The sequence below is a fragment of the Scardinius erythrophthalmus genome, assembly GCF_964197995.2.
Source record: "Scardinius erythrophthalmus genome assembly, chromosome: 4".
NCBI classification, from domain to species: domain Eukaryota; kingdom Metazoa; phylum Chordata; class Actinopteri; order Cypriniformes; family Leuciscidae; genus Scardinius; species Scardinius erythrophthalmus.
Genome location: NC_138224.1, coordinates 7255675 through 7282269, shown reverse-complemented (window position 1 = coordinate 7282269; position 26595 = coordinate 7255675). Strand labels below are relative to the sequence as shown.

Below are 26595 nucleotides of genomic sequence, written 5' to 3'. Positions count from 1 at the left end.
CTACTCATTTTACCAAAGAAATTCTCTTAAAGTGCAAAGTTACTTACCAGTGAATAGCGCGATGCTCAATTCCCGCATTTTATTTGCGGTTTCTTTGCTAAAATATGTACAGTTGTTTTTTATTAATAACCGTCATCTGATTCTGAACGTGCTGTAGCGACTGTCATCGAGCGTCATTTTTGTCATGGAAACCCGCTCACGCCGCCTAGTGAAGCGGATGAAAAACTGCACTTCAGTTTTTGACATTCTGCTATCGTGATTAATAATCTACAAATAAGTTTATGCTTGGATCAGGGGTCACTCTAAAAGGAAAGTCAGGAACAACAGAGCCAGGAACAACAAAATTGTACTGTTTATGATTTTTTTTTATCCTATCACACACACACACACACACACACACACACACACACACACACACACACACACACACACACACACACTGACAATGATATGTTACTCAAGGTAATGATTAACTCCATTTATAATTTATTAAAGACTCTTACATCAATTTGCCACATTCACATACAGTGCAGTCTGTACAAATACAACTAATTAGTGTACATATTAAAAAAATGTGGTAGTGCTATATTTGGCATGGATCATCATAGGTAGTTTCATTTACACAGCACCTTAATTTAGTACAAAACAATGAGAATATAAAAATCAAGAAATGATATGCAAGACAAACCCAGTAAAATAAACCTGATGAACATGATGAGGTGCCATATATAACACTGTTTTGATGGAGAGAGCACAAATTATTCTTACAGTGCTTCACAAGAACTTGTCATATAATCTCAGAAAAAAAAAGTGTGACAATTAACAAGAAGATGAAACGAAGCGTTAAAAACCAGCACCATTTAACGAGTGACATGTCTAGTGTGGGTGACGATAAAGTCACCAAGGACACTTTGAATGTGTGTATTGTGCTGCTCAGGGGTCTTTGTGTGGTGCAGTGCTACATGGGGACAAAAAGAGGTGACTCACTGCTTTCTCGAGAACACAGACGTCCTCCTGTTTAACACATGATGCCACAGAGATGAATAAATAACCAGTGGAGTTTTAACACATGAACTCTGAATGACACAACCGCTTTTCAAGAGGGACCCTACCTCAGAATCAGGGGGTACCTCACAACCTAATGAAGTGATCATATTTACATAAAAATTAAACATTTCCACAGTTAGACACAGTGAGTGACCATATAAATAAATATTGATCATTTCAAAATAGTATATAGCCTATGTTAGAATACTGTAGTTATGCAGTCATTATACAAAGTGTGCTTCAGTTATTGGAGAAGATATCATTCTTTCATTCCATTACCAAAGGAAGACCACCATTCCATAATCACATATATATATCTATATTTACAAGAATTCATTACAGAACAGGAACGGCAGACCCTCAGTGCTTTAAACATTTCTCTGTCGATCGTAAGCCACAGTAATTGTGTCGGTTTAATAAGAAACAAATGTCCTATGATCATCACAGTAGGATCACTGGGCCTGTAGCAGACCTTCCCACTGAATGGGTTGGGAGAACACCTCCCTTTCAAGCCACATCTCGTAGCTGTAATGGAAGTCTTCGGGCAGGTCGACGCGCTGACCTAGAACGCTTTGGAGGCAATTGTCCACTGGCGTAAACTCGTTGTTCTGATTCTTATCGTAACGCCGCGCGTTGAATTTCTCGATGCTCTCGCGCAGTGCACACTCCTCCGCCTGAAAGTCCCACGGCCGAGCGTCGATATCTGGGAGAAGAGAAGGAAATATAGGAGCATTTGAAAGCTATGACACACAGTATGTATTACATATGAGAACAGGTAATGTGGAACACTATCGCTGCAACTGAAATCGCACACTGTAGTAGTGTCACAATTCAGAGGCTGCATCCTTCGAAGTGCGCAGACTTTAAAGCCCACGCTTTCGAAGTCCAGGACCTTTGTCAATATATACCTTACACCATTAGATATTCAAGAAAAGCCGGGCTCAGACTACAGGAGTTTTTAAATCTTAACCGATTGTGAAATCTGGTTGCATCACGCACAATCTTTACAGATTTTCTTCTTTCAAATCTCAAACCTACACACACTACATGATTTGAAAATCCTGGTGCACCTCACATTACAAGACATTCTTTCTTAACATGCCAGATTTAGCAGATTAAGCGGATGTAAACAAAATGGATACTGTGTCGCGGCAACTGGCTGTAGACATTATACAAAGGAAGTCTCCGTTGTCCACCGGACCAGTACAGCTGCTTGTTGTTTCGCTGTTCTCCATTTCAAAAGACCCGTCACTAAATAATCTGGGCTGAACATTGGAACGGACCGATGCCCTGGACGTGATTTTTTTCTCTAAATGTCAGGAGAAGTAAATCGGGCATAAATCGGCCTGAAACTCCTGTAGTCTGAGCTCGTCTTAAGTCAAACCCTAAAAGGGTAATCCAGAATTTTCTCTAAAAAAAAATGTAGTCCTCATCAAAGCACAATGATTATTGGGATTGGTTAGGCTGAGAAGGATCCATCCATTCTATCCTTAACGGTCCGGGAAACGAACGATACATTTATTTGAAGGAGCATTCGAATTGGGACAGCCTTTGTCAAGCCGCTCAAACGCATTCGGCCTTTGAAGGATGCAGCCTCTGAATTGGGACACAGCTTGTATAGTAGGTACTACATTTGGTTTGAAACTCACTTCGCACCCGTTAAAGTATGTTCTATACAGTATGGATGACATTTGGACATACTACATCGGCCATGTTGTCACTGTCATTGTACAGTGTCAGTTGAGTTGCTTCTTTTTGCCTACTGTTTTTTAAATACTATGTATTCGGACATCCCACTCTGTTGGCATACTGTTCTTCGCACACTAAAGTTTGGGGAAGTATTTGAATTTTGAATACAGTGAATGACTCATGATTCACTATGATTCATGTTCAAGGACACATCTGAAACATTCTAAATTGGAATCTGATCAGTTTATTCAAAGTAACCTATGGTACACTTTCCATAGGGGCTTCCTCCCTTAAGTAAAAAACAAAACAGATTTTTACCATTCCCATACGCCCAGTCGTCATTGAGCCGATGTCTGACTTTCTGGTAGATGGCGGACATGGTTTTCATGTTACTCTTTCTCCACTGGCGCCCCAGATACTTGGTCTGGATCTTGAGGAGTTTGAGAACATAGAGCTGCATCATGGCCTGTTTGACCTTGAGTGCCCTCTTCAGGATGGGAGCAGATTTGAACACCACAAGCATCTGTAAAGGAAAGACAACCAACAAATGTAAATTGTACACAAAACCATTCATATGAATGCAACAATTTACAAAGAAATTCATTCACATTTTGTGAAGGAGGCATAGATATGTATTAGAAAATGATACTTAATGCTCTAGTAATCTTTAAAATGAATATTTTCTTTCTTTCACCATAGTTCTTGAGTGTTTCCACTTGGTGATTTTGTTTAGGATCCTCAGTAGGTTGATGCAGGAGAAGAGATTACGCCAGCAAAACTGATTACTGTCACCAGCTTCCTGTTTACACACACAGACACACATTCACCGTCTTAACAACATTCAAATTGCCATCTTTATCTTTTCAGCCACCTATAAAATATTATAAACCTGACAAAATAAAAGCATTGTTTTGTATAATTACCAGGCTTTCAGCTGTGAGTTCAGGCATTTCATGAACCACACAATGTGGGAAATCCAGGGCACAAATGCTGCCATCAGAAAACACAATATGTTTTTGTTAAACAAATTACGGACATAGGAGTTGGTGAGCATAAATCTAAATGTCTACCTGTTTTTGGCACTGATGTAAGACATAATGTTCTGGTTGAAGAATTTGAGGATGAGGGGGATGCAGTTGGCAAACACCAGGTGCTGAGCCACATAATCAAACTGTTCGGGATGTAAAAAAAAACATTCAATACATCATGTTCAGAAATAATGTACTTCATAAGAATCTGCAGCATATGAACAAGACTACATTTTAATATAAGGAGGAATGGCCATTTAAATCCAGTGTGTTACATAGAGAGGAAGTCAGTTTGGCCCATAATATCTATAATTAACTGCCAACTTCTCTAGTTCTCACATGAGCTTTCATTAGGCTTTCATTTGTAAGGCATTCATCTGAGACTGAGATGCATACTGAAGAGTGATTTGTCTCCTCCAGTTGTTCTCCATTTATCACGGCTTTAGACCTCAATGGGCAAACTTCTCTGTCAAAGAGCTACCCAGAATTAACTGTATATCAGCTCTGCGGGATATATCAGTGGATCAGCAATGTTGTTTAATCTGAGCAAATGAGTGATTTGGTCATTTAAATGGAAAGAGAAGGAAAAGAGGTGCGTGACTGCCTTTAGTAGCTGATTATTCAGTGCTGTATGAAGATGTGATCCTTTAAGTTGAGTGTGAGAAGGGGTAAACTGGCATGACAAAATAAGTGTGTTATAAAACTCTTCCCACTGCAGAGCTATTTATCACCGCTTCCATTCTCCACCAATAGAGGGCGACACTTAAAAAAAAAACACCCACGTTCATTTTTCATAATTTGTCACGCTCATCATACAGGATTAGTCTGAACTGTGCTGGCAAGACACTTTGTTCTTGTACCCTGCTAATATTTTTAAATTATCTGATGTATGAGGAGAGAAATTCTCAGATTTCTTAGCATCCGAGTGGGTTTTACTGGTCGAGCTGAAAAAGATCTAAATCCTTTCTTTAGTTTGAAATATCTGTCTTTCTTACTGATGCATTATAGTATCTTTTTTTAATTTAAGAGCTTTTCTCATTGTAGTTGTCTTGAGATCAATGGTGCTTTGACGGCGAGCCTATCAGCAGAATGCAGGGTCAGTCAAGTGCAGGAAATCAGAGAGACACAAGCAGAGAAAGGAATGGAAAATAGAGAGAGAGAGGGGGGAAGAGTCTGACCTGGTATATGTGGTTGAGTTTGAAGTGTTTGAGCAGCAGTAGCAGGAGAGCTGAAATCGCTTTGACGATAATCTCCTTGTGTCTGTTCACATCAATGCCCAGCTTCATGCTCTGGAGGACGGTGATTCTGTTTCACACACAAATATGGCAAATGTTTGCTGTGCATCTAAAACAAACTGCACTGATCTTTTCATGCACCATTTTAGTCTCTGTTGTATGTGCGTTTGTGCGTAGACTTACGGCATCTCCTCTGGCAGAACGTCGGCTAGGATGTTGATAGAATCTGTCTTTGCTTTGGAGGTTGGAGCTGCAGCCAGAAGCAGCTTCAAAAGAGCAATCTACAAAGAGAATAACATTAGTGCAACACTCCTACCTGGTTTGTCTGAATAGTTGCATGCATTTAGCACTACACTATTACCAAATGTTATGCATAATCCAATATTGGGAAGTAGATCAGGGAGCAGAGTTTCACGATTTTTCTATGGAACGTGTTTTTGAACAATCGGAGCATTGGTAAAATTAAACAAATTCTGGTTTCATTTTATTGAAATATTAGAGTCAAAGGTTTTTACAGAGGGGAATTCTCTTATCATTCCATAAATTAGAAAATACTGTCAACAGCCAGAAGGAAAATGAAAAAAGTAAAAACTGTCAGAATACACAGGGTGGGCCATTTATATGGATACACCGTAATAACATGGGAATGGTTGGTGATATTAAAGTCCTGTTTGTGGCACATTAGTATATGTGAGGGGGCAAACTCCTCAAGATGGGTGGTGACCATGGTGGCCATTTAAAAGTCGGCCATCTTGGATACAATACCACCAACCATTCCCATATTATTACGGTGTATCCATATAAATGGCCCACCCTGTAGATAGAAATAAAACTGGAAAGTTTGCTGTAAGTAAATACTACTGAAGTGGACATTTCTGACTCATTTCGAGAAAACTTGAAATGACGATGCAAATAATAGATAAAGTGCAATAAAATAAACACTTAAGAGTGTTTTCTTTCCACTAGTCAGCAACTATGTTATAAAACAGCCCAAATTCTCAAAACTGACCAGTGCATGAAAAAACAAATGTTTTTGCCTGTAGTGTCTGGCCTTAAAGAGAGATAGAGCTGTAAAATATTATCAGAAAGAAAATTATCAAATGCTTGTGAATATGTAATTAGAATGTTTGTGTAAAATTCATTTAGAAAGATGAAGTGTAGGGGACACTTACAACATACTGTGAGAGGCTGGGCAACATTCCCAAATACAGAATCTCTGCAGGTGTTTCTTCCACCTCCTCCTCACCCTAGCCAATCAAAAGAGACAATTCCGATTGACAGCTTAATATACCAGTAATAAATGCACAAGAACAGTGGACTTGAGTCACTTACCATAGTCATGGGGCACTGCTGCAGCTCCTCCTCTCTCTTGATCTGGACCTCTGCTATGGAGACATACTTGTGCTTGAGAGAGAAAGGGATCAGTGAGAGAGAATTGCCATGGTGACCAAGGATGGATATCTAAACTGTGATTGGCTGAAAGAGCCCCAATAGAGCACTCATTATACCACTGGATTCACGTCAATGCATATCTGTGACAGAACAGCTGGTAAACCCGACAGATATAATCCAGTTATGGAGTCTCAACAGAAAATTACCATTTAGTATTCATGCATATTTATAGTAATGTTCAAACCATCTTTGTTAAAGAAAACCTATTCCTTTTCTCAAAAATCTTGATTTTTTTATTTTTCACATATTTGACATTGTTGCAGCACCAAGCTTCCCGGTCTGTCAGTAACACTCTGTTTAGTTCCTGTCTCCCTCCTTCCAAACAGCACAACATGCTCTGATTGGTTGGCTGGAGCAGTGTGTTGTGATTGGTCAAGAGCTTTGAGCGTGTTTGGGAAATGTCTCGCCCCTTACCAGAACAGCGAGTTTTAACCCAGTACTAACTTACTCAACCAGGCCTTGCCCCTTTATTCTGCATCTGCTTTGGGCAGGAATTATTTAAATGAGGAATATTTTGACGTGTTCGTTCCCAGAAGAAAACTCAAGAATACAATGGAGGCGTTTCAGGGAGTTCATAAACAGTGTGCACTGATATGAGTGACTTTATAAATTTACAGACATTTTTCATGCTCAAACAGCAACATTACACACTAAAGAAAGTTGAAAATTTAAAAGGGCATAATAGGCCCACTTTAATCCTCAGCTGTCTAGAAGAATACTAGAAAACAAAAATGTTTCCATGCTCACCTGTTTCAGAGTCTTTACACTCTCATGTATGGGCCGGGGTAACCCAACCAGAGTGTCAGTGTCACTAAAACAACATCAGAAAGAACAAATACACACTGTAACAGCAGAGTATACTGATTTAATGATAATGAAGCTGACCTTTATTATAGGTTATCATAGATTTGTAACCTCAGTGGAGGAGCTTTAGCCCAGGTGAACTGATCAAAGACTCACTTTCCCAAGGTGAAGCCGATAAATTTATTTCTGCTGGTCTCCAGAAAGTGCTCGATGTCTTTCTCTCTGTGGAAGAAAGATGGGAATGGACTACATGAGGAGTTGGTTTGGCTATAAACAGCTTTTTCTTAGTTTAGGACAGGACTGCTACCAACAGACATCAAAAAGATTAACGTAAAGGCATCCCTTCAGGACTGTCATCTTTACGGCTAACCTCTTTAAATTGCTGCAACACCCCCTCCGCCACCCTATCCTTCTCATCTTCATGCAGCAGCGCAGCTCAGCACAGCATTACAAGTCACAGGTAAATACTGTACTGCATGACAAATAATCAAGAGGATCTGATCAATTGTGACTGTCACAGCTTTCACTGTTCCAAATTCATCTCTTTTCCTTCTTTCCTTTCTTCCTCTATGTTTCTCCATGTTCATCTGTCTCTGTCCACAAATATGCATTATTTAAGCCAGACATACTGGAGCCTGTATTTCTAGCACAGGAGCTGAAGTAGATTTTTCTAGGCAGTTAGACGAGTCTCTACAGATACAGTATGGAGCATCAGATACACTACATTTTAAAATATATTCAAATACAAAACAGTTATTTTAAATATTTCAGAATATTACTGTTCTCATGACAAAGTTGCAAATTTAACTTATGCGCAAAATTGGAATATTGAATAAAACATTTGCGAATAAAGCAGCGTTTCCACCCCATGTGTTCAGGAGAACAAATTCATCACCTCCTGGGAAACTGTCACAAAATTTCTGTAATAAAAATGGAAGTTACTGCAATAGGGGAAGCTACTAGGCTCTTTTTCCTACATCATAAATGACTTGCACCTCAGAGTGCGCAGATGAAACGCAGTAAATGCTGTCATGTTATCTGTTTCTGGAAGGGAATTAAACCAAATCATTTTGATGACAGACTTTGACTAACAGACATTTCAGAATAACCAAACCAACATTTGAGAGGCTACCGATGCGATTGGTCCGCTGGTTAGTCCAGTTATCCAATCACATCCTCTGTTGAGGCAAAGTCATGTGATTTTCGTGAGTTTCGCAGAGGGATTTATTCAGTAAATGTATTCCATCGTAGTTTATGTGCATGTCTTCATATCGGATGTGCATAAAAATTGGTGGATGGAAACATAGTTACTGTATTTTTTATCAAATAAATGCAGCCTTGGTGAGCATAAGATAATTTTTTCAAAAATATATAAAAAAAACATATTAACCCCTTACAAACTTTTGAACAGTAGTTTAAGTCTCCCTGAACTCATTGCAAATTAAAAGATTTCTGAAAACACACAGTCATATTCGATATAGTACAGTTTATGCAGGGCTCTGAACCGGTTCAAGGAACGAAAACAAACACAAACGAAACTTTACCAGGAACAAAAAAGTAAATAAAGTTCAATCATTCTGAACAGAAACGCTTATTTGAAATGACCAGTAATCGGTTAATCGTTTTGTTTACTATTTTAATTTGGCAGTCAACCAATCATGAATGCAAATAGTACAGCCTATGCAAATGTGAGGTTGATGCATCATAGGTAAGTCGCTGACATTATCTTTTGGATCTCAGGAGTTTTTCCAAGCATATGTCACCAACTGTTAAAGCATTAAATTTAAGTGAAAATGAATGGCAGGTAGGTGTGTGTTTTGAAACCAGCGAAAAAATCCCTTTTTTAGAGTTTATAGTTATTCTGGCCATCCTGTAGAGTCACATTTGAAGAAAAGATCTTGTACGCCACCTGACTTTGGGGGCCCAAGGCAGGCCCTTGGGGAAGGACACTCTCTCAGTCGGGGGCCGCAGCGGTGGTGGTGGCGGTGGCGGTTGGATGATGACGTCTCTGTCGAGAGGGTCGACCTCTCCCTCGATGCCACTGTCCACATCCTCTGGGTCATCTTCCTCATCCCGGGCATCATCGTTCTTGAAAGGGTCCCGTTCGTTGTAAGTGTCCAGGCTGTCCTGCTTGACCAGGGGCTGCAAGAGAAGAAGAAAGAGTTTAACATCAAGTTGCAAATGTGCATATTACTCTGGACCCTGATATCGAGTCTCATTTATAAGTTTTAAAGGCCGTAACACACCAAACCGACATTGGTGAGGAAAGGCTATTGTGTTGTCGCCTAGCATTGGCTACGTCTTGACCAAAATGCTACACTTGAACACACCGCAAAAACTAGCCCGACAGACGCTCACCGGCGGCCGACCGATTGGTGTGTTATAATTTTAAAATCAAGTTGTTTCATTTGGCATCCTTTTTATGTAAAATAAAATGTCAACTGTCCAAACTGAAACATCCTGAATGAGAGGTTTCAAATGTTTACAGTCACTGAACGAGACTCACATAAGGGTCACCCACTCATTGTTTAGTCTTCAGATTACATTCCCCATCCATTAGTTAAGAGTTTATTGCTGAAACTTACCGTTCCGTGAACCTGCAAATGATAAGCATCACAAAAACTTTGAATCCTTGACGCAATTTTGGGGACTCGTACATTCTAGATACAACACTGCAACTCCTTTTTCAACATTCCTGTGCAGATTCAGTTCAACTAAGGCACAAAAAACAAGTTCTTTACATCTCTAGTGTTGTGCAAACGGATGAATGGCAAGATTCAGAGCAAGCAGCAGGCATGAGGTGCATTAGTGGAGCGTCATCCTTTGATCCAGTGCAGTCAATGTATGAGTGTGTCTGTGGGCGGTGCTGAGGTCATGAGCAAAGGTGACTCAGCTGTGATTGGTTGCCTATGAGAAGAAGCCATTCTGCTAGCTAGTGGGAGCCGTAGTGTGTCTATGTGGATCTCATTGACTGAGAATGTGTGGAAAGATGTGCAAATGGAAAGATAGGAGGAGAGAGAGTTTTGCTAATGTCCGGTAGCCATGGTCAGCTGTATTTCTCAGAACCCTTCCCTTCCCCAAATCAAGTTTCAAAGGAAAAACAAATTGCTGTGAAGGAAAAGAGAGTGGAAGAGTGCAAGGCCGGCCCACAACAAAGAAAATGCACAAAAGGGGTTTAGGGTAAAGACCTGTTTCTTGGCATATGGACTGTCTCCTTCCAAGCTATCAACAAAGGCACTCTGTAGGGACACAAGGAAGAGATGGGAATGAGCCAACAGGAAAACCAAAACCCAGAGAGAAAAGGGCAGAAAGGAGTAGAGAGGGAGACAGAGGAAAGTCAAAAACTGTGCACTGCAAAAAAGAGATTTTCTTACTCATTATTTTTGTCTTAGTTTCCAGTACAAATATCTAGACATTCTTAAATCAAGATACATTTACTTATGAAGCAAAAATGACATAAGATCTTAAAAATGGATCAACATTAAAGGGATAGTTCACCCTCATGTTGTTCCAAACCAGTAAGTCTTTCGTTCAGAACACAAATGAAGATTTTTTTTGATGAAATCTGAGAGCTTACTGTCCCTCCATCCATTGCCAGCTACGCAACTGAAACTTTGATGCTTTAAAAAGTTCATAAATAGACTAATCCTGAACGAATTAAGTGGTTTAGTCCAAATTTTCTGAAGAGACGCGATTGCTTTATAAAATGAACAGATTAAATTAAGGCTTCTATTCAAATATAAACGTTGATCAGCGAACATAAACAAAAGCTCAACCGAACCTGCTTGACATGCGAGAACAAACCTCTTACGGAAGCTCAAACGAGCTGCGTAACACGAGAATGAACCTCATTGGTTTTCGCACGTCAAGCGAACATGTTTGAGCTTCTGTTTACCACAACTAATGTGTGCATTGATTTATGTTTATATGTGAATAAAAGCCTAAATTAAATCTGTTCATCATATAAAGCGATCGTGTCTCTTCAGAGAATTTGGCCTAAACCGCTCAATTCATATGGAATAGTTTTATGATCTCTTTATGAACTTTTTGAAGCATCAAAGTGATAGTTGCATAGCTGGCAATGGAGGGACAGAAAGCTCACAGATTTCATCAAAAAGATCTTCAAAAGATGAATGAAAGCCTTCCGGGTTTGGAACGACACGAGGGTGAATAATAAATGAAAAATTAATTAATTAACTATCCATGCAAGCAAGTTTATAATTTTTTATTTATTCTTGTTTTAAGCAAAAACATAGAATACAAGACTTAATTTCTTCTACGGTAATTTTTTCTTGCTTTAAGAATGCTTAGATATTTATACTGGAAAAATAAGAAAAAAATCTTTTTGCAGTGTGAAACCTGCTGTGATTGGTCCACAATGTTGTGCAGACAGACCGGCTAATCGGTACACTGCTAAATTTCACTCTCATGGTGACATCGCCGTTGCAATGTCAGAGTGTCTTTAAGGGCAGGAGTGTGGTAAAACACAGGCATGTAGTCCATTTTGTGTTTATTTAAAAGGTTGTGTAAGTTTTTTAGGCTAAGTGGGCCATTATATTAGTATAAATAGGTAGCACGGATCAGAATTTTTTTTGTGTGTTTTGTATTTCACATACTGATTGTATAGGTTTATGCGCAGTGGTTGTGTGTAGTGAGCTCAACTCATGCTGGCAGAGTGATTGTACTTCTTCACATGGTTCCTGCTTGTGCAACTGCTTCGAAAGCTGCGTGTTTGTCGTGTGCTTCTCGTACCCTGCGGCTCCTGCGTCCTCTCTTCTGCTGCTGCTGTTGCTCGATGAGCTCCATGGCCGAGGCTGGAGGTGAGGCGGCTCGCATGTTTCGCACCACCTTAATGCTGTCCTCAGGGAGCGGCGGCAGGTTGAACTGCTCTCTCATCCTCACCTTCATCTCCTGCAGCTCCTCGAAACCTCCCAGTGTGAACTGAGGTGCACGTCAACACACAGACACAGAGATCAATGGACAGAGCACTATAGCGACGGAAGCAGGTCTGTTATTGACTTGATTTAGGCCTGAAACAGTCCATGAAGGACACAATGTTTGTATTATGAAAAACCTTTTCTATCTGGTAGAATAGAATAGAATAGAATAGAATAGAATAGAATAGAATAGATAAATCTATAAGTGAAATGGAATAAAATAGAATGTAATTTAGCATAACAGAACAAGCAGTGTTTAATGTGTGGAATAAAATAGAATTAATCTATAAATGAAATGGAATAAAATATAATGTAACTTAGCATAATAGAATAAGCAGTGATTGATGTGTAGAATAGAATAGAATAGAATGGCATACAAAACAATACAAATGAAGTAGTAATCTATAAGTGAAATGGAATGAAATAGAATGTAGCAGCATAGAATAGGCAGTGATTGATGTGTAGAATAGAATTGAATATAATATAAGTAATCTATAAGTGAAATGCAATCAAATTGAATATAACAGTATAACAGGATAGCATAGAATGAGCAGTGATTTATGTGCGGAATAGACTAGGAAAGAATAGAATAGAATAAATCTATAAGTGAAATGGAATAAAATAGAATGTAATTTAGCATAACAGAACAAGCAGTGATTAATGTGTGGAATAAAATAGAATTAATCTATAAGTGAAATGGAATAAAATATAATGTAACTTAGCATAACAGAATAAGCAGTGATTGATGTGTAGAATAGAATAGAATAGAATAGAATACAAAACAATACAAATGAAGTAGTAATCTATAAGTGAAATGGAATGAAATAGAATGTAGCAGCATAGAATAGGCAGTGATTGATGTGTAGAATAGAATTGAATATAATAGAAGTAATCTATAAGTGAAATGCAATCAAATTGAATATAACAGTATAACAGGATAGCATAGAATGAGTAGTGATTTATGTGCGGAATAGACTAGAAAAGAATAGAATAGAATGGCATACAAAACAATACAAATGAAGTAGTAATCTATAAGTGAAATGGAATGAAATAGAATGTAGCAGCATAGAATAGGCAGTGATTGATGTGTAGAATAGAATTGAATATAATAAAAGTAATCTATAAGTGAAATGCAATCAAATTGAATATAACAGTATAACAGGATAGCATAGAATGAACAGTGATTTATGTGCGGAATAGAATAGAATAGAATAGAATAGAATGGCATACAAAACAATACAAATGAAGTAGTAATCTATAAGTGAAATGGAATAAAATAGAATGTAATTTAGCATAACAGAACAAGCAGTGATTAATGTGTGGAATAAAATAGAATTAATCTATAAGTGAAATGGAATAAAATATAATGTAACTTAGCATAACAGAATAAGCAGTGATTGATGTGTAGAATAGAATAGAATAGAATAGAATACAAAACAATACAAATGAAGTAGTAATCTATAAGTGAAATGGAATGAAATAGAATGTAGCAGCATAGAATAGGCAGTGATTGATGTGTAGAATAGAAATGAATATAATAGAAGTAATCTATAAGTGAAATGCAATCAAATTGAATATAACAGCATAGCATAGAATGAGCAGTGATTTATGTGCGGAATAGACTAGAAAAGAATAGAATAGAACAGAATCAAATCAAAGTTGATCTAAATTGGAACATATTCTATAGTAATTCTGATGTGTGTGTATTGAGACTAACCAGTATGGTCTTCCACAGTAAGAGCAGCACTTTCTTCATGGGGAAATGGGGTGCATTCATACTGCAGAACTTGGTTACCATGGTGAAGAGGAGGAGGGCAAAAGGCTCTCCGTTATAAAGGGGTGAACCTGAGAGGAGGAGGGAGGTTAATCACTGCACCATAGAGAAGGTCAACAGCCAACCACTGCGAACACAACACACACACACTACATTCTGTATATCTGTAAGACTTAAGGACGCAGTTCTTTCTCACCCAACTCTGTTTTGAAGGCCTCTCTGGCTGCCTTCCTCTCAGGACTGTCACCCTCCATTTCCACACGAATGGTCTCAATCATCAGATACATGATGCTCAAAAGAACCCTTCAGAACATAATGCAAATCCTTTTACTTTCAATCCGAGTGATTGTGTGTAAGAGCGTGTGTATTAGTGAGAGAGAGAGAGAGAGTCTTTGTTTATTGTGACCAAAGGCAAGAATTTTCTATAATCAGCTAATGCAGCAGCTTTACTTCTCACAGGAAAACAACATTCACGTCTCAATTATGTATGCTTGGAGAGAGCAGATATATTGAGCTCAAAAACATGAAGGCATATGAGGCTGCCGTCAGAAAGATCTGAGGCTGCCTCGGTAAATCTGAGAAGTGGATTGTGGGTTGGGTGAAAAGAAGTCATGTTGTGAGAGAGCGTATGAATGTCTGTGAAAGAAGAAAATGATTCGTTCCCAGTGGACATCTTACCTGAGTTCAGTGCTGTCTGCCAGCGAAATGGCTGGCTTTCTTACCGCAGTGCTGCACGCCTGGTTATTACTGGAGGAAAAGGGAACAATACTAATTCAAAATAGCACTCTACGGACATCCTTACATAACATCTGCATCAAAAGACTCATTACAACCAGCCAATGGTTTTATTACGCCACAAAATACAATATAAATGAGTTTGTGAGAGGCAAACAGGGCATGTGGTCTAATGTCTTGCTTTCATTCTGCAGCACATATACTAGCTTATTGCACCTGACAAGCTGTCAACCTTGATCATTTGAATATGTTGTGCTTGGCCAAATATGAATCAATTCTCAGAGAAGCTGGAGGGCTAAATGTACGGCAGCAGAAGAGGCAGCAGCGGTACGGCCTCCCTGAGCTCAGTTCTGCTGTGTGGGCTGATGGGACAATGGTACAAATACATTAAATCCGCCAGGCAGGGGCTTGAAAGAGGAGACGCATGGTGGCCAGGCTGTCTTTGAAGAACAGAACACGGCCACTCTGAGGCTCTCTGAACACAAGAGCAGGAGGAAACTGAGAGAGACGGCGGGGGTGCAGGATATAAAGACCAGAGATGACAGCAGGTATGAGAATGATACACAAAAGAATTGTGCCTTTTTGATCTTGCTTTGATGTTTATATTAACTTCATAAGAATATGATGAACCAAAACCTACGGTAGTTAGCATTTAATATATGAAACATTATAAGCAGCAGTTTATCATCTGAAATGTGCTGCGAAAAAAAAAAAGCTACGTTCACCAGGGACACAGTCAAATTGTTATATTATATTATATTATATTATATTATATTATATTATATTATATTATATTATATTATATTATATTATTCAGTGTTATTTTAGTATTATTTGTACTTTTTATATTTTGAATAATTAATAGCTTTTATTTAAGTTTCAATTTAATTTAAGTTTTAGTAATTTTGTTATGTGCTTTTTCATTTTATTATTTTTTAGCAATTTCTTTTTAGCTTTAATTCATTTTTTTACTTAAACGAAAATTATAAATGCACATCTAATAATTATATTTTATTTAGCTTTATTTCATTTATATTCTTAATAGTTTTAGTTAACAATACAAGCACTGATTATATTATATTATATTATATTATATTATTCAGTTTTATTTTAGTGTTATTTGTACATTTTTTAAATATATTTTGAATTATTAATAGCTTTTATTTAAGTTTCAATTTAATTTAAGTTTTAGTAATTTTGTTATGAGCTTTTTCATTTTATTATTTTTTAGCAATTTCTTTTTAGCTTTAATTCATTTTAATTTTTGTTTTGTTTTTTAACTTAAACGGAAATTATAAATGTACATCTAATAATTATATTTTATTTAGCTTTATTTCATTTATATTCTTAATAGTTTTAGTTACAATACCAGCACTGATTATATTATATTATATTATATTATATTATATTATATTATATTATATTATATTATATTATATTATATTATATTATATTATATTATATTATATTATATTATATTATGAAAGGTTTCTTTTTGTATGTTAATGTCTGAAGATTTTTCTAATAAAAATAAGGATATGTAAATATAAAATGTTTCATGGGTTTTTTCATTATTTTGAAGCTTTTTCTTTTTTTTTAATCAGCCTCTAAAACATGTGCAAAGTGCACACGTTTGGATTTGTGCTGAATGAGAAAGGTACAAGAGCCCAAGTTTATTTGTATAGTGAATTTCCCATATAGTTTCAGTTTTGCTTAAAATATATTTGTTTAAGTTTGCCATATATGATGCCACCATACATGTTAGTTTTATACTTTGTTTTCATTTCTATTCTGAATACCTTTAAAATTATTTACCGGTATTTTACATTATTTCTAAATGTAATAATAAAATACATACAGCCTTATTCACCATTGCAACTTATCTGCGTTTTTTTGTCTCAACAACGCAATTTTGACCCGGTGAGATTTATAATCAGGAATCAACTCCAGGCCGTTGCTATGATGTTACTAATGTGTTCTTTGCACATTCGTTTTTGAGTTGTTTTTTAGGGTGTTCTGGGTGGTTGTAAAGTATGTGCAATACTAAGAGAGACATCTGATATCACTGATATCACTCTCTTAATGGAATAGAAAGATCCATTAACATGGAAGTGTACTTAATGTGGGTAATTAGAGAAATAGAGAACTGGCTCGCTGTGCCACCCAGGCAGCTGCTACCATACACAGCGGGCATTAAGAAACAGAAAAGGAAAAGGTGTACGGCTCATTAGGACAACACCCAGGAGAACTGCAGAGATACACAACCCCTTAAACACTGTTTCACACACACAGTCATGACTGAGCCGTTTCTAACCTGCTCCCTCAGGAGAAAGAGAATAAAAATAGAAGCACTGTTAAACACTTCCCTCGCTGTCTGTCTCTTTCAATATTTCAGTCTTTCCCTGCCTGGAGCAGATGGTCTGGCCTCAGCCACAGATATCTAGAGACACTGAGGCATTTTGGGAAATAAAGACACTCACTCTATCTCCATGCTGAGGAGCTCCAGCAGAGCCGTGAAGATGCCCATGTCGTAGAGGAGGAAGACATTGTGTCGAGACCAGTAGAGGACGTCGGTCTCTGTGTCACACTCGTCAAACACACCTTAATACACACACAGAAGCAAGAAAAAACAAGAACATTTTTTTTTTGCTATGATTTTCATGCCAATTCATGCCAGGTTTATGTGCAAATTCTCAGTGTAATATTTTGCTTAGTTTTTTTTTTTATTCATATTTTTGAATTAGCTTTTATTTTTATGTTAATTCTAGGGTTTTTTAGTCATTTCATTATGCACTTTTGTCATGCAATTGTTTTTTTCACCCATTTAGGTTAAATTTATTTTTATTTCAGGTTTAGTTTTTATTTCCCATGAATAATTTTAGTACTTCAGTTTAAACTTGTTTAAATTTGTAAATTAAATTTACAGAATTTCACAAAACTTCACTTATGTGACCAGTCACTAGAAAGTTGGGGAGAGGTTAGATTTTACAGAGTATTTACATATTCATCTAAACGCTGCTCTCAACGTCTCAACAGGATGTTCACTAACAGTATATTGCTGATCACGTATTTTTTACTTCTTTTTACCCCTAAGCCAATAACGAAAAAGAACTTCGCCATGGCCTTAATGATCCTAAAATAGATATAGTTTAATATCTTTCTTTTGATTTGGGTGCAAAATAGGATTTGTTCTTGACTAGTTTCACCAATTGCATTGTGGTTGCATGTGTTATATTCGTACCTTGGGCCAGATAGAGGATGGCCCGGGCCACTTTGAGCCTCTTGTCCCGATCGGTGACCTCCAGAGCATCCAGCAATCTCATGACATACGCCCTCTGCTCCTCCGAACTCAACTCCATCCATCTCCGACCCTTCACTGAGAGCAGAGGACAGAAGAATCAAATCTCTGTCCATGTTGATCATTTCTGTCATTCTTCTACCACCTCCCATTCTGGTTCATTTCTCACATGTGAGAAAGATTAGTCAGGATTTGCGTTGCTCAAACATCCGTGAGAGGGGCGGCACATACTTTTTCGCTTCACTGACCTTTCTTCTCATAAATGTTCCTCAACTATATATACGAGAGGGGGATTCATGAATGCAAATTACTGTAGAAACCTTCCTGGTTTGAAAATGCGCTTGGTAAAACATTTGCTATATGCTTATTAGAGAGTTTGTGTGGCAGATTTCTGCTGTAAAGTCTTCAGTGAAAGGAATGTGTAAAATTAAATCACCGAGGTCATTCATCTGACAATGAAAGATTTACATTTGATTTCTGATGGGAATGATTTTGATCTTGGAGTATTGCAGAAATGTTTGCTGCAAAACTCAGTATTTTTGTCTTGTTTTCCAGTGCTAATGTCGAAATATTCTTGAATCAAGCTAAATAAAATAAAAAAATGTAAAGTTACCCTGAAAAATGTATAAAAATGTTTGCTTAAAACTAAATCTAGTTTTCCCTTTGAATCCAGCGTATTTTTCTGACCCCATTGGCAGATTTTTTATTTATTTTTTAAGCATAAACTCACTTCATTTTGATACATTTTTCATAAAAAGACTTAATACCTTAAAGGGGTCATGAACTGCATTCTTAAATTTATAATGTTCTCTGAAGTCCACATAATGTTAGCAAGATTTTTCAATAAAAAACATCCTAATTTAGAAGTAATAGGCTCATTTCTATCCTGTTTTTGACCCTCTCTTTTAAAATGGCAAGTAAATGCCCACTGCTATGTTTGGGTAACAGTTTTGTATATTAAAATAATTGTCAACGTCCCTGTTACACGTGTGGAATGGTTTTGAAAATTTCCAATGTTGAAAAATGGCAACTGGTAAAAATTCAGCCATACACTTTTGAGCCAGAGATCCCGAATCAGAAGACAATATACAAAAGAAACAAATATTTTACTTTGCTCATCTCTACCTTGTGTTTGCGTCTCTTTCGTATTTACTTCTACATGACATAAATCAGTGGTCAGTGCTAAAGAGTCAGTGATGTAGAAGTAGGCGTTGATCTTCTTCTGCAGAGGCGGTCTTTTGGCACACTATTACGTCATACTGAGACGAAATCCTGAAATACTGAGCCTGATTTCAATAAAAGGAAGCATTTATTTCTGAAACTTATAGGACATTTTTATAGCACATGATTGACCTCTTATATGTTAAAAGATCTGATTGATTGATTTCTCAATTCATGACCCCTTTAAGTCATTTTGCTTCTCAAGTAAATGTATCTTGATTTAAGAATGTTGAGATATTTGTACTGGAAAACAAGACAAAACTACTAAAAAAGAAAATCATTTATTGCAGTGCATTTCAAATGGGAATAGTTTTAAATGACCTATTTTCTTGTAAGTGCCTGTGACAGGGTGGAAAATTAAACTCATAAGTGGACAAAAAAAAAAAAAAAAAGATGACCACTTTGGATGGCAGCAACTTTAAAAAGTATGAATGTGTCTTGTAAACGACTCCAACACGTGACATGAAGTTGCTTCAGAATCAACACAGACGTACAGCGCACACAAACGCACAAATGTTAACGATCCAGGCACTTTTTTCCATTCAGTAGAGACTGCAGTGCCAAGGCATACACAGAGAGAGAGAGAGAGAGAGAGAGAGAGAGAGAGAGAGAGAGAGAGAGAGAGAGAGAGAGAGAGAGAGAGAGAGAGGTCTGGTGAGGTGAGTTTGTTAGCACAGCAGGCAGGGTAAAGCCTGAGGCTACACGCACACATACACACATATCGTCACTACATAAACATTCATTAAACTTCTCCTTTTCTCGCAGAAAAAGAACTGTGGAATTTTGCTGAGGCTTTATTTCTGTTGTCTTTCAGACACAGGTGGAAATGAAGCTTCGGCCAGTTGCATAAACATAGCCAATAGGTTAAGACACTGTCTTAAGATCTAGTATGACCACTAGCAGTTAGTCAAGGGGTATTCAGTCTTACTTTTCAGTATCATATTAGGCCAATCTATGTTTTTAAGTAACTGAATTAAAAACAGTCTTAAAAAAAAAGTGATGTCTAACTTGTAAGACTGGTCTTAACGGTTTAACTAACCTGCACTCCAAGAGGTTTCTTACAATTGCAATGCAATATAAGCACAAAAATCTTAAACACTATGATGTTAGTGTTAGTCTGGAAGATGCAATAACAAGTAAAGATCTGTTTGTTAATCTGTGTTTGAGAACGCAAAGTTTCACGTGAAAACACAAAACTTTTGCGAGCAAATGCAACAGCATTAAAATATGTATTTTCCTCCCATCTCATATTTTTTTCCATCACCATGTACCTTAGACCTCTGTAGGTTTATAACATGAAAAACTATTTTCCAAAGTGGGAAGAACTTTCCATGAAAAAATACTAAAAAACGAAATATATATATATTTTTCTTTTGCAGTGCATTACAGAAGCATATGACTTAGACTTTTAGCTGTAATATAACACTGGCTACATTACCATGATTCTTGAAGTCTTCCTCAAAGTAATCCCTGTTTAGACTGAACTCTGGTTCCTCTGTGTAGCTGTACAGCTCTGTGTGAAAGAGACAAAAAAAGACATGATTAAAAGAAAACAAGCACATGACATGGGCTTTCCATAGTAAAATACATTCATTAAACATTAACTGGCATGTTGTGCATTACATGGCAATTAAAATGCACTATAACGAGTATTTAGACAGAGAGGCTCAAACTGTCCCTAAATACTATAGTAACAAGCATCAACAGCAAATAACATTTACAAATTATAATATTGTATAATAATACTTGGAAACACTTTCCCAACATACAGTCTACTAACTATAAGTATCTTTGCAACTACATGTTAACTGGCAGTCATTAGAGTAGACTGTCCGCTTAATATTTGATAACTCTTTATTTTGATGCTCAGATATTCTATATAAAGTAACTTTGCAACTACATGTCAACTTGCTCTACTAACCCTAACCTAACAGTCTACCAATACTCTAATGGGTTAGGCGGCATGTAGTTGCAAATTAATAAAAGTTAGTTGGTGTGTACTTGCAAAGCTATTAGAATATCTAAAGCGGACAATTGAAATAAAGTGTAACCTAATAATTTATATACTGCCACATTTAGTATAATTAAAGGCATAAAAGCTCCAATTTATAATGAAACACAAGAACCATGCACAGGGCTAGTGTTAAAATTGCAACATTAAACTTATCAGTAAATATATATACAGTATATAATGCACATCTGTTCTTCAATTAATTCTATTTTAATATTAAATGTACGTTTAAACTCTTGCAACATCTAAAACTGCTCTTGTGCTGCTTCCATATGTTGTTTACTGTAAATACATCCTTTTAAAAGCTTAAATCACCTGAATTCAGTGATTGTTCACCCAGATATGTTTGTGTGACTGACCTGAGAGCTCAGCAGTGAAGCCATCTGTGTCCCCATATTCAAACTCCAGGTTGGGGGACTCCATGGACCCCTGCGGACCAGAAGCAAACAATAACTGCACTGCTACAACAGAAAGTGTCACATGTCTAACATCCTGGAGCACCTACCAACTGCATTTCAGGTCTTTCCACTATTTCATCAGCATGTGCTTTTCCCTGTAATTATGCAAATGTAGCTCGGACACACTACTCTAGTACTTCAACAAGTACAGAGTGGGAAATGTAAAGGAAATTTACACATGCTCATACATACACACTGACAGTGAGCATTTCCATCAGTGCAGTACCACACAGTAACTCAGTAGCCACAAAGATCTAAATATGAAGAAGCACCACTGCATACAACAGTAAGTGAAAAGTCACAATTAAAGTCACACATTGCATCTCAATTCACATACTCAATTGTGACTAGATAGCTTGTTAAGGGTGACTGGATGCTATACAATATTGGTCGATTTTCTAAGTTTGTATCTGTAATAAGCTTTTTGGGTCTATACGACTTCTGGGAGAGGAAGAGTTTGTAACTGTTCTCTACTGACACTTTTTTGTTGTGTGCACCTTGTATATATTAATATTTACCTCAGCTTTTGGAAGAGCTACTTGTGATTGCTTGAGCTAGCTTTGATTCATTATATGTATCAACATTATATGTTTGTTTTTTGTTTTTTTTTACCAAAGTATAGTTCCATACTGGACTATTGTAATGCTCTCTGGCAGGCCTTCCAGCATGTGCTGTCAACCTCTATAACTGATCCAAGATGCAGCAACGCAGCGAGAGTGATCTTTAATGAGCCGAAGAGAGCACGTCACACCTCTCTTCATTAATTTTCACTGGTTGCCAATAGCGGCTCGCATCAAATTCAAGGCACTGATGTTTGCCAACAGAATAACCACTGGCTCCGCACCCCATACCTCAACTCACTACTTCAGACTTTTGCGCTCTACAGAAGCTTGAGTTCTGCAAGTCAATGGTGCCTTGAGGCGTCATCCCAAAGGGGCACAAAATCACTTTCACAAACCTTTACCTTGACTGTTCCCTGTGGAATGACCTGCCTAGCTCAACATGAGCAGCTGAGTCTTTAGCCATTTTCAAAAAACAGCTAAAGACGCAACTTCTTCATCAACACTTGACCCATTAATACTAACACTTTCTATTCTATTCTATTCTACGATCTGAAAATGCCCATACATTTACCCACACATTAACCTCCCCTTAAAGAAATCAGGACAGAAGTGGTTGAAAGTGGACAAAAAGATTAAAAAGACAGTGTTTTAAACAAAGACAGTGTTTTAGACAAACTGGAATAATCGTCAAATCTAAAGCCCAAAGTGCAACTGAATCAAAGCCCAAATAAACCAAAACACGGAGCAACTGAAAGAGCGGAACGCCCCTCTATGCCTTGAAACAGACTGGAATAATTTGTAAATCTCAAAACGGGGCTGCACCAATGTGTCCTGTATCAGAATTGATCTGGACCAAAAACCAAAAGATGCCAGTTAATATTCATCATTTAATATTGAGAACTTATTTAATGCAGCAATATACAATGATTCATCCCTGTATTTTGCATTATCTATTCTTCACTGCATGGTGTTACAGTATGTTTATATTAGACTTGTCCCATAATTACCACTCTGAAGATCCATTATGGAGGCATCTGACCTCAAAAAAACATTACAACTGGGTCACCCACTATTATGCTTTTTGACAAAGCTCAGATTTGCTTTCATATGCTATACCTTTTGACTAATGGACTCTTTTTGCCACTGACCCATACAGGCCAGCGTTATCCACATCTTTTCACCATGATTCTTAAAGAGCTCTTGATATTGGTGGACTCAGCTACAGAGTTCAAGACCTGAGATCATTTTCAAAGTGATCGTTGACCTCGCTGTACTTTCTCATAGAGTGCTTTTACAGTACTCTTTACTTTGACAGCTATTAGCTGAAAATACATTGATGACTTTACTAGCAGCGGCCTTAAAATAAGTCCCTATCAGTGTTATTATTGTTAACTAAAGCTATTAAAACAGTTATGTTATTTGAAATAAAGCTGAAAAAAATTATAAAATAGAAATGGGATGTTGAAAATTAGAAATGTTGTCTTTGCAATAAACTGAAATAAGTTTAGGTTGAAGCACTAAAATTATTAATTGGAAATAAATAAAAACTAAAACTGAAATAAAAATAAATGAAACCTAAATACCAATTAAAAAATTAAAAAATAATGTAGAAAAAAAAAAGAAATGGCAAAAGCACATAATGAAATGACAAAAAAAAATTGATAAATGCTTTAAACCTAAATAGCAATATTTTTTTAATCCAATAAAATGACAAAAGCTCATAACAAAATGACTAAAAATAAAAATATAGAAATAAAAGCTAATTTAAAATATGAATAAAACTAAAATAAAAAAACTAAAATAACTGGTCCGCATCAGGCCAATTGTTTTTCATCGGTGTAAACTACTGATTAGAAATAAAACAAAATTTCAATTTTAAATGTATAATGATTTATGGGCAAAAATGTATATTGGATGTGAGAAATCATCATAATCATCATCATCATCATCATCATCATAATGCTTGTGCAGATTTTAAGTATGCGCAGTTGTAAACACAAAACTAATGATTTCTCATGTTAACCCTCTTCTCTCTTTCTCTAGTCACAGACATGTGTGGCACAGTCAGGGGCATTTTATTTTGGACCTTAGGAGCAGATGGCATTGATACTCTTGGTTAAAGGCCCCAACTGAGAACTGTGTGGAACAGACAGAGAGAGACACGGGCTTTCCTTTTGACAGCGTTACAGACATCTCCCAGAAGCAGAACTCTCATGTCAAACACACACCAATGCCAGATACTGATGGTTTTAGAGAAAACATGGCAGGTCAAGGGACAAAACATCTGATCCAAAGGCAAACTGTGGATACTTATAGACTAGAAAATCCTATAAACAAAATACTAATTTATGCCCTGAATCATGACACGGATTACTCAGACACGCAAGTATCAAAATATGATCAATCTTTTGATGAACATTTATTTTTTCCATCATTGTATTGCACTGCATTATGTTTTGCCCCCCACAATAAAAACTACAGAGCTTTGATCATAAAACTAAGCATTTAAATATCTTTTTAAAAATACATTTAGATATAGGCAGACATAGTGACCACTGATATTTAGTCATATTTAATCAGTAAAAAAAAAAAAACACATATGCTACATAAGATTTTTTTTCATCTTATTGAAAGTCTTATCAAGTCTTATTTCATATGTCAGGCTTTACAGGGTTAAAATTCCAGTTTTCTGTTTATATTTTGAGTATATTTACATCAATTTCAACATTGAATCTAAAGCCCAAAGTGCAGCTGAATCAAAGCCCAACCAAACCATAACAAGGAGCAACTGAACAAGAGTTGCATGCGAAAACAAACTGGAATAATCTGTAAATCTCAAATCTCAAAACGGGGCTGTACAATGTGGTTCCCTGTGCAAGCATTAACCTACTGGACCAAAAACCAAAAGACGCCAGTCAATATTCATCATTTAATATTCATAACTCCTTTTATGCAGCCAGATACAATAATTCATCACTAATATTAACATGCATATATCATAAGAACAAGCACAGAGGTTCACATCCAGTATATTCTGGTGTAATGACAGATCACTCACATATCTGACCCTTGAGTTTCACTCCTCGTCATAAACTCCAGCCATGCACATGATTTTAAGGCTTTTTGTGTACATTCAAAACCGCCTCCCCACCACTGTCTGCTGCAGGAGTAAAACACGCTCTAATTCCTCTAAAAAAAGAAAATTCAATATGCTGCTCAACTATCACGGTTGAGGTATTCATTACCATAACTTCACTAGGCTGGACATATTCCAGCACAACATGTGTTACTGTCCTTGAAGACTGAATATGCCCTGAGCTGTGCCAAAGAGAGACTCAAATATGCATTTGCTTGCTTTTATTTTTAATGACTGATAAATAATAGGATGGATGGATGGATGGATGGATGGATGGATGGATGGATGGATGGATGGATGGATGGATGGATGGATGGATGGATGGATGGATGGATGGATGGATGGATGGATGGATGGATGGATGGATGGATGGATGGATGGATGCCTCTTTTAAATAAATGTAATGAAAATAAATAATTCACCAGCAGATTGTATATTACAAATAAATTCAACAAAGTCCATTGACACCTTTAAAGCCCAATATCCCAATACATATTCTATAATATTAGGCTAATATTGACCAAACTGGTTTTGAATATATATATAAGAACCGTGGAAACATGACTTTATTGACTGAATAGACTTTGTTGAATTTATTTGTAATATACAATCTGCTGGCGAATTATTTATTTTCATATAATGCATTTGGAATGTATGCCCACTGACATTGATGGGTTAATGTGATGTATACACATGATTAAGAGCCAAATACATACATTCTCAGCATTTTGCATACGCATGTGCACATATACAGTGGAAGAAGTGGGAATAAAAGAGAGAAACAAATGCACCCTTCATGTTTCCCCTTCAAAGGCACGCACATGAAACGCATGCATATCCCCTATAAAACCATCAGCCAGTCACACCATATCAAATTCCTACGGAGAAGGTATTTTTAGCACCATGCATGTTTCTAAAATAACAGCTCGAGGCATTTAAAAGCCCCCAGCAACAAGCCACCTTATACATATACACACACTCCTCTACCCGTGCAAACTGTCAGTGTGCTCGGATTACCTCCGAATCCTTCAGCTGATTGCTGAACCCATCTCTCTCTTGAGCCAGAGACTTCTGTCTGTTACTGTTAGAATCATTAAGTAAAGGTACCTCCATGTCGTCGGTCTGCTGCATCTGTCAGGCTGAGGATGTGTTCGCCGCACGGAAATACACAGTCACACTGGAACATACGCTGCTGGATTCCACGCTC

General features: G+C 37.0%; 1 protein-coding gene across 4 annotated transcripts; it reads right to left on the bottom strand.

Annotated features, from left to right (window-relative positions):
- Positions 1–463: 463 nt before the first annotated feature.
- Positions 464–26595, bottom strand: strip2 (striatin interacting protein 2). Of its 4 annotated transcripts, none has more exons than XM_081364276.1 (22): positions 26496–26574; positions 21591–21660; positions 20659–20733; positions 17943–18077; positions 17182–17302; positions 14645–14713; positions 14163–14269; positions 13910–14037; positions 12008–12196; positions 10444–10494; positions 9165–9397; positions 7412–7477; positions 7199–7262; positions 6332–6403; positions 6172–6246; positions 5183–5280; positions 4943–5069; positions 3807–3907; positions 3660–3726; positions 3431–3535; positions 3055–3259; positions 464–1750 (listed from the first exon to the last, which is right to left on the bottom strand). In XM_081364276.1, the coding sequence occupies exons 1-22, from the start codon at positions 26517–26519 to the stop codon at positions 1500–1502; spliced, it is 2433 nt and encodes an 810-aa protein (XP_081220402.1). In that variant the 5' UTR covers positions 26520–26574; the 3' UTR covers positions 464–1499. The 4 variants fall into 4 exon arrangements, with proteins under 4 accessions (XP_081220402.1, XP_081220400.1, XP_081220403.1 ...); XM_081364274.1 differs by having other exon boundaries at positions 26406–26552; XM_081364277.1 differs by lacking the exon at positions 10444–10494 and having other exon boundaries at positions 26496–26595.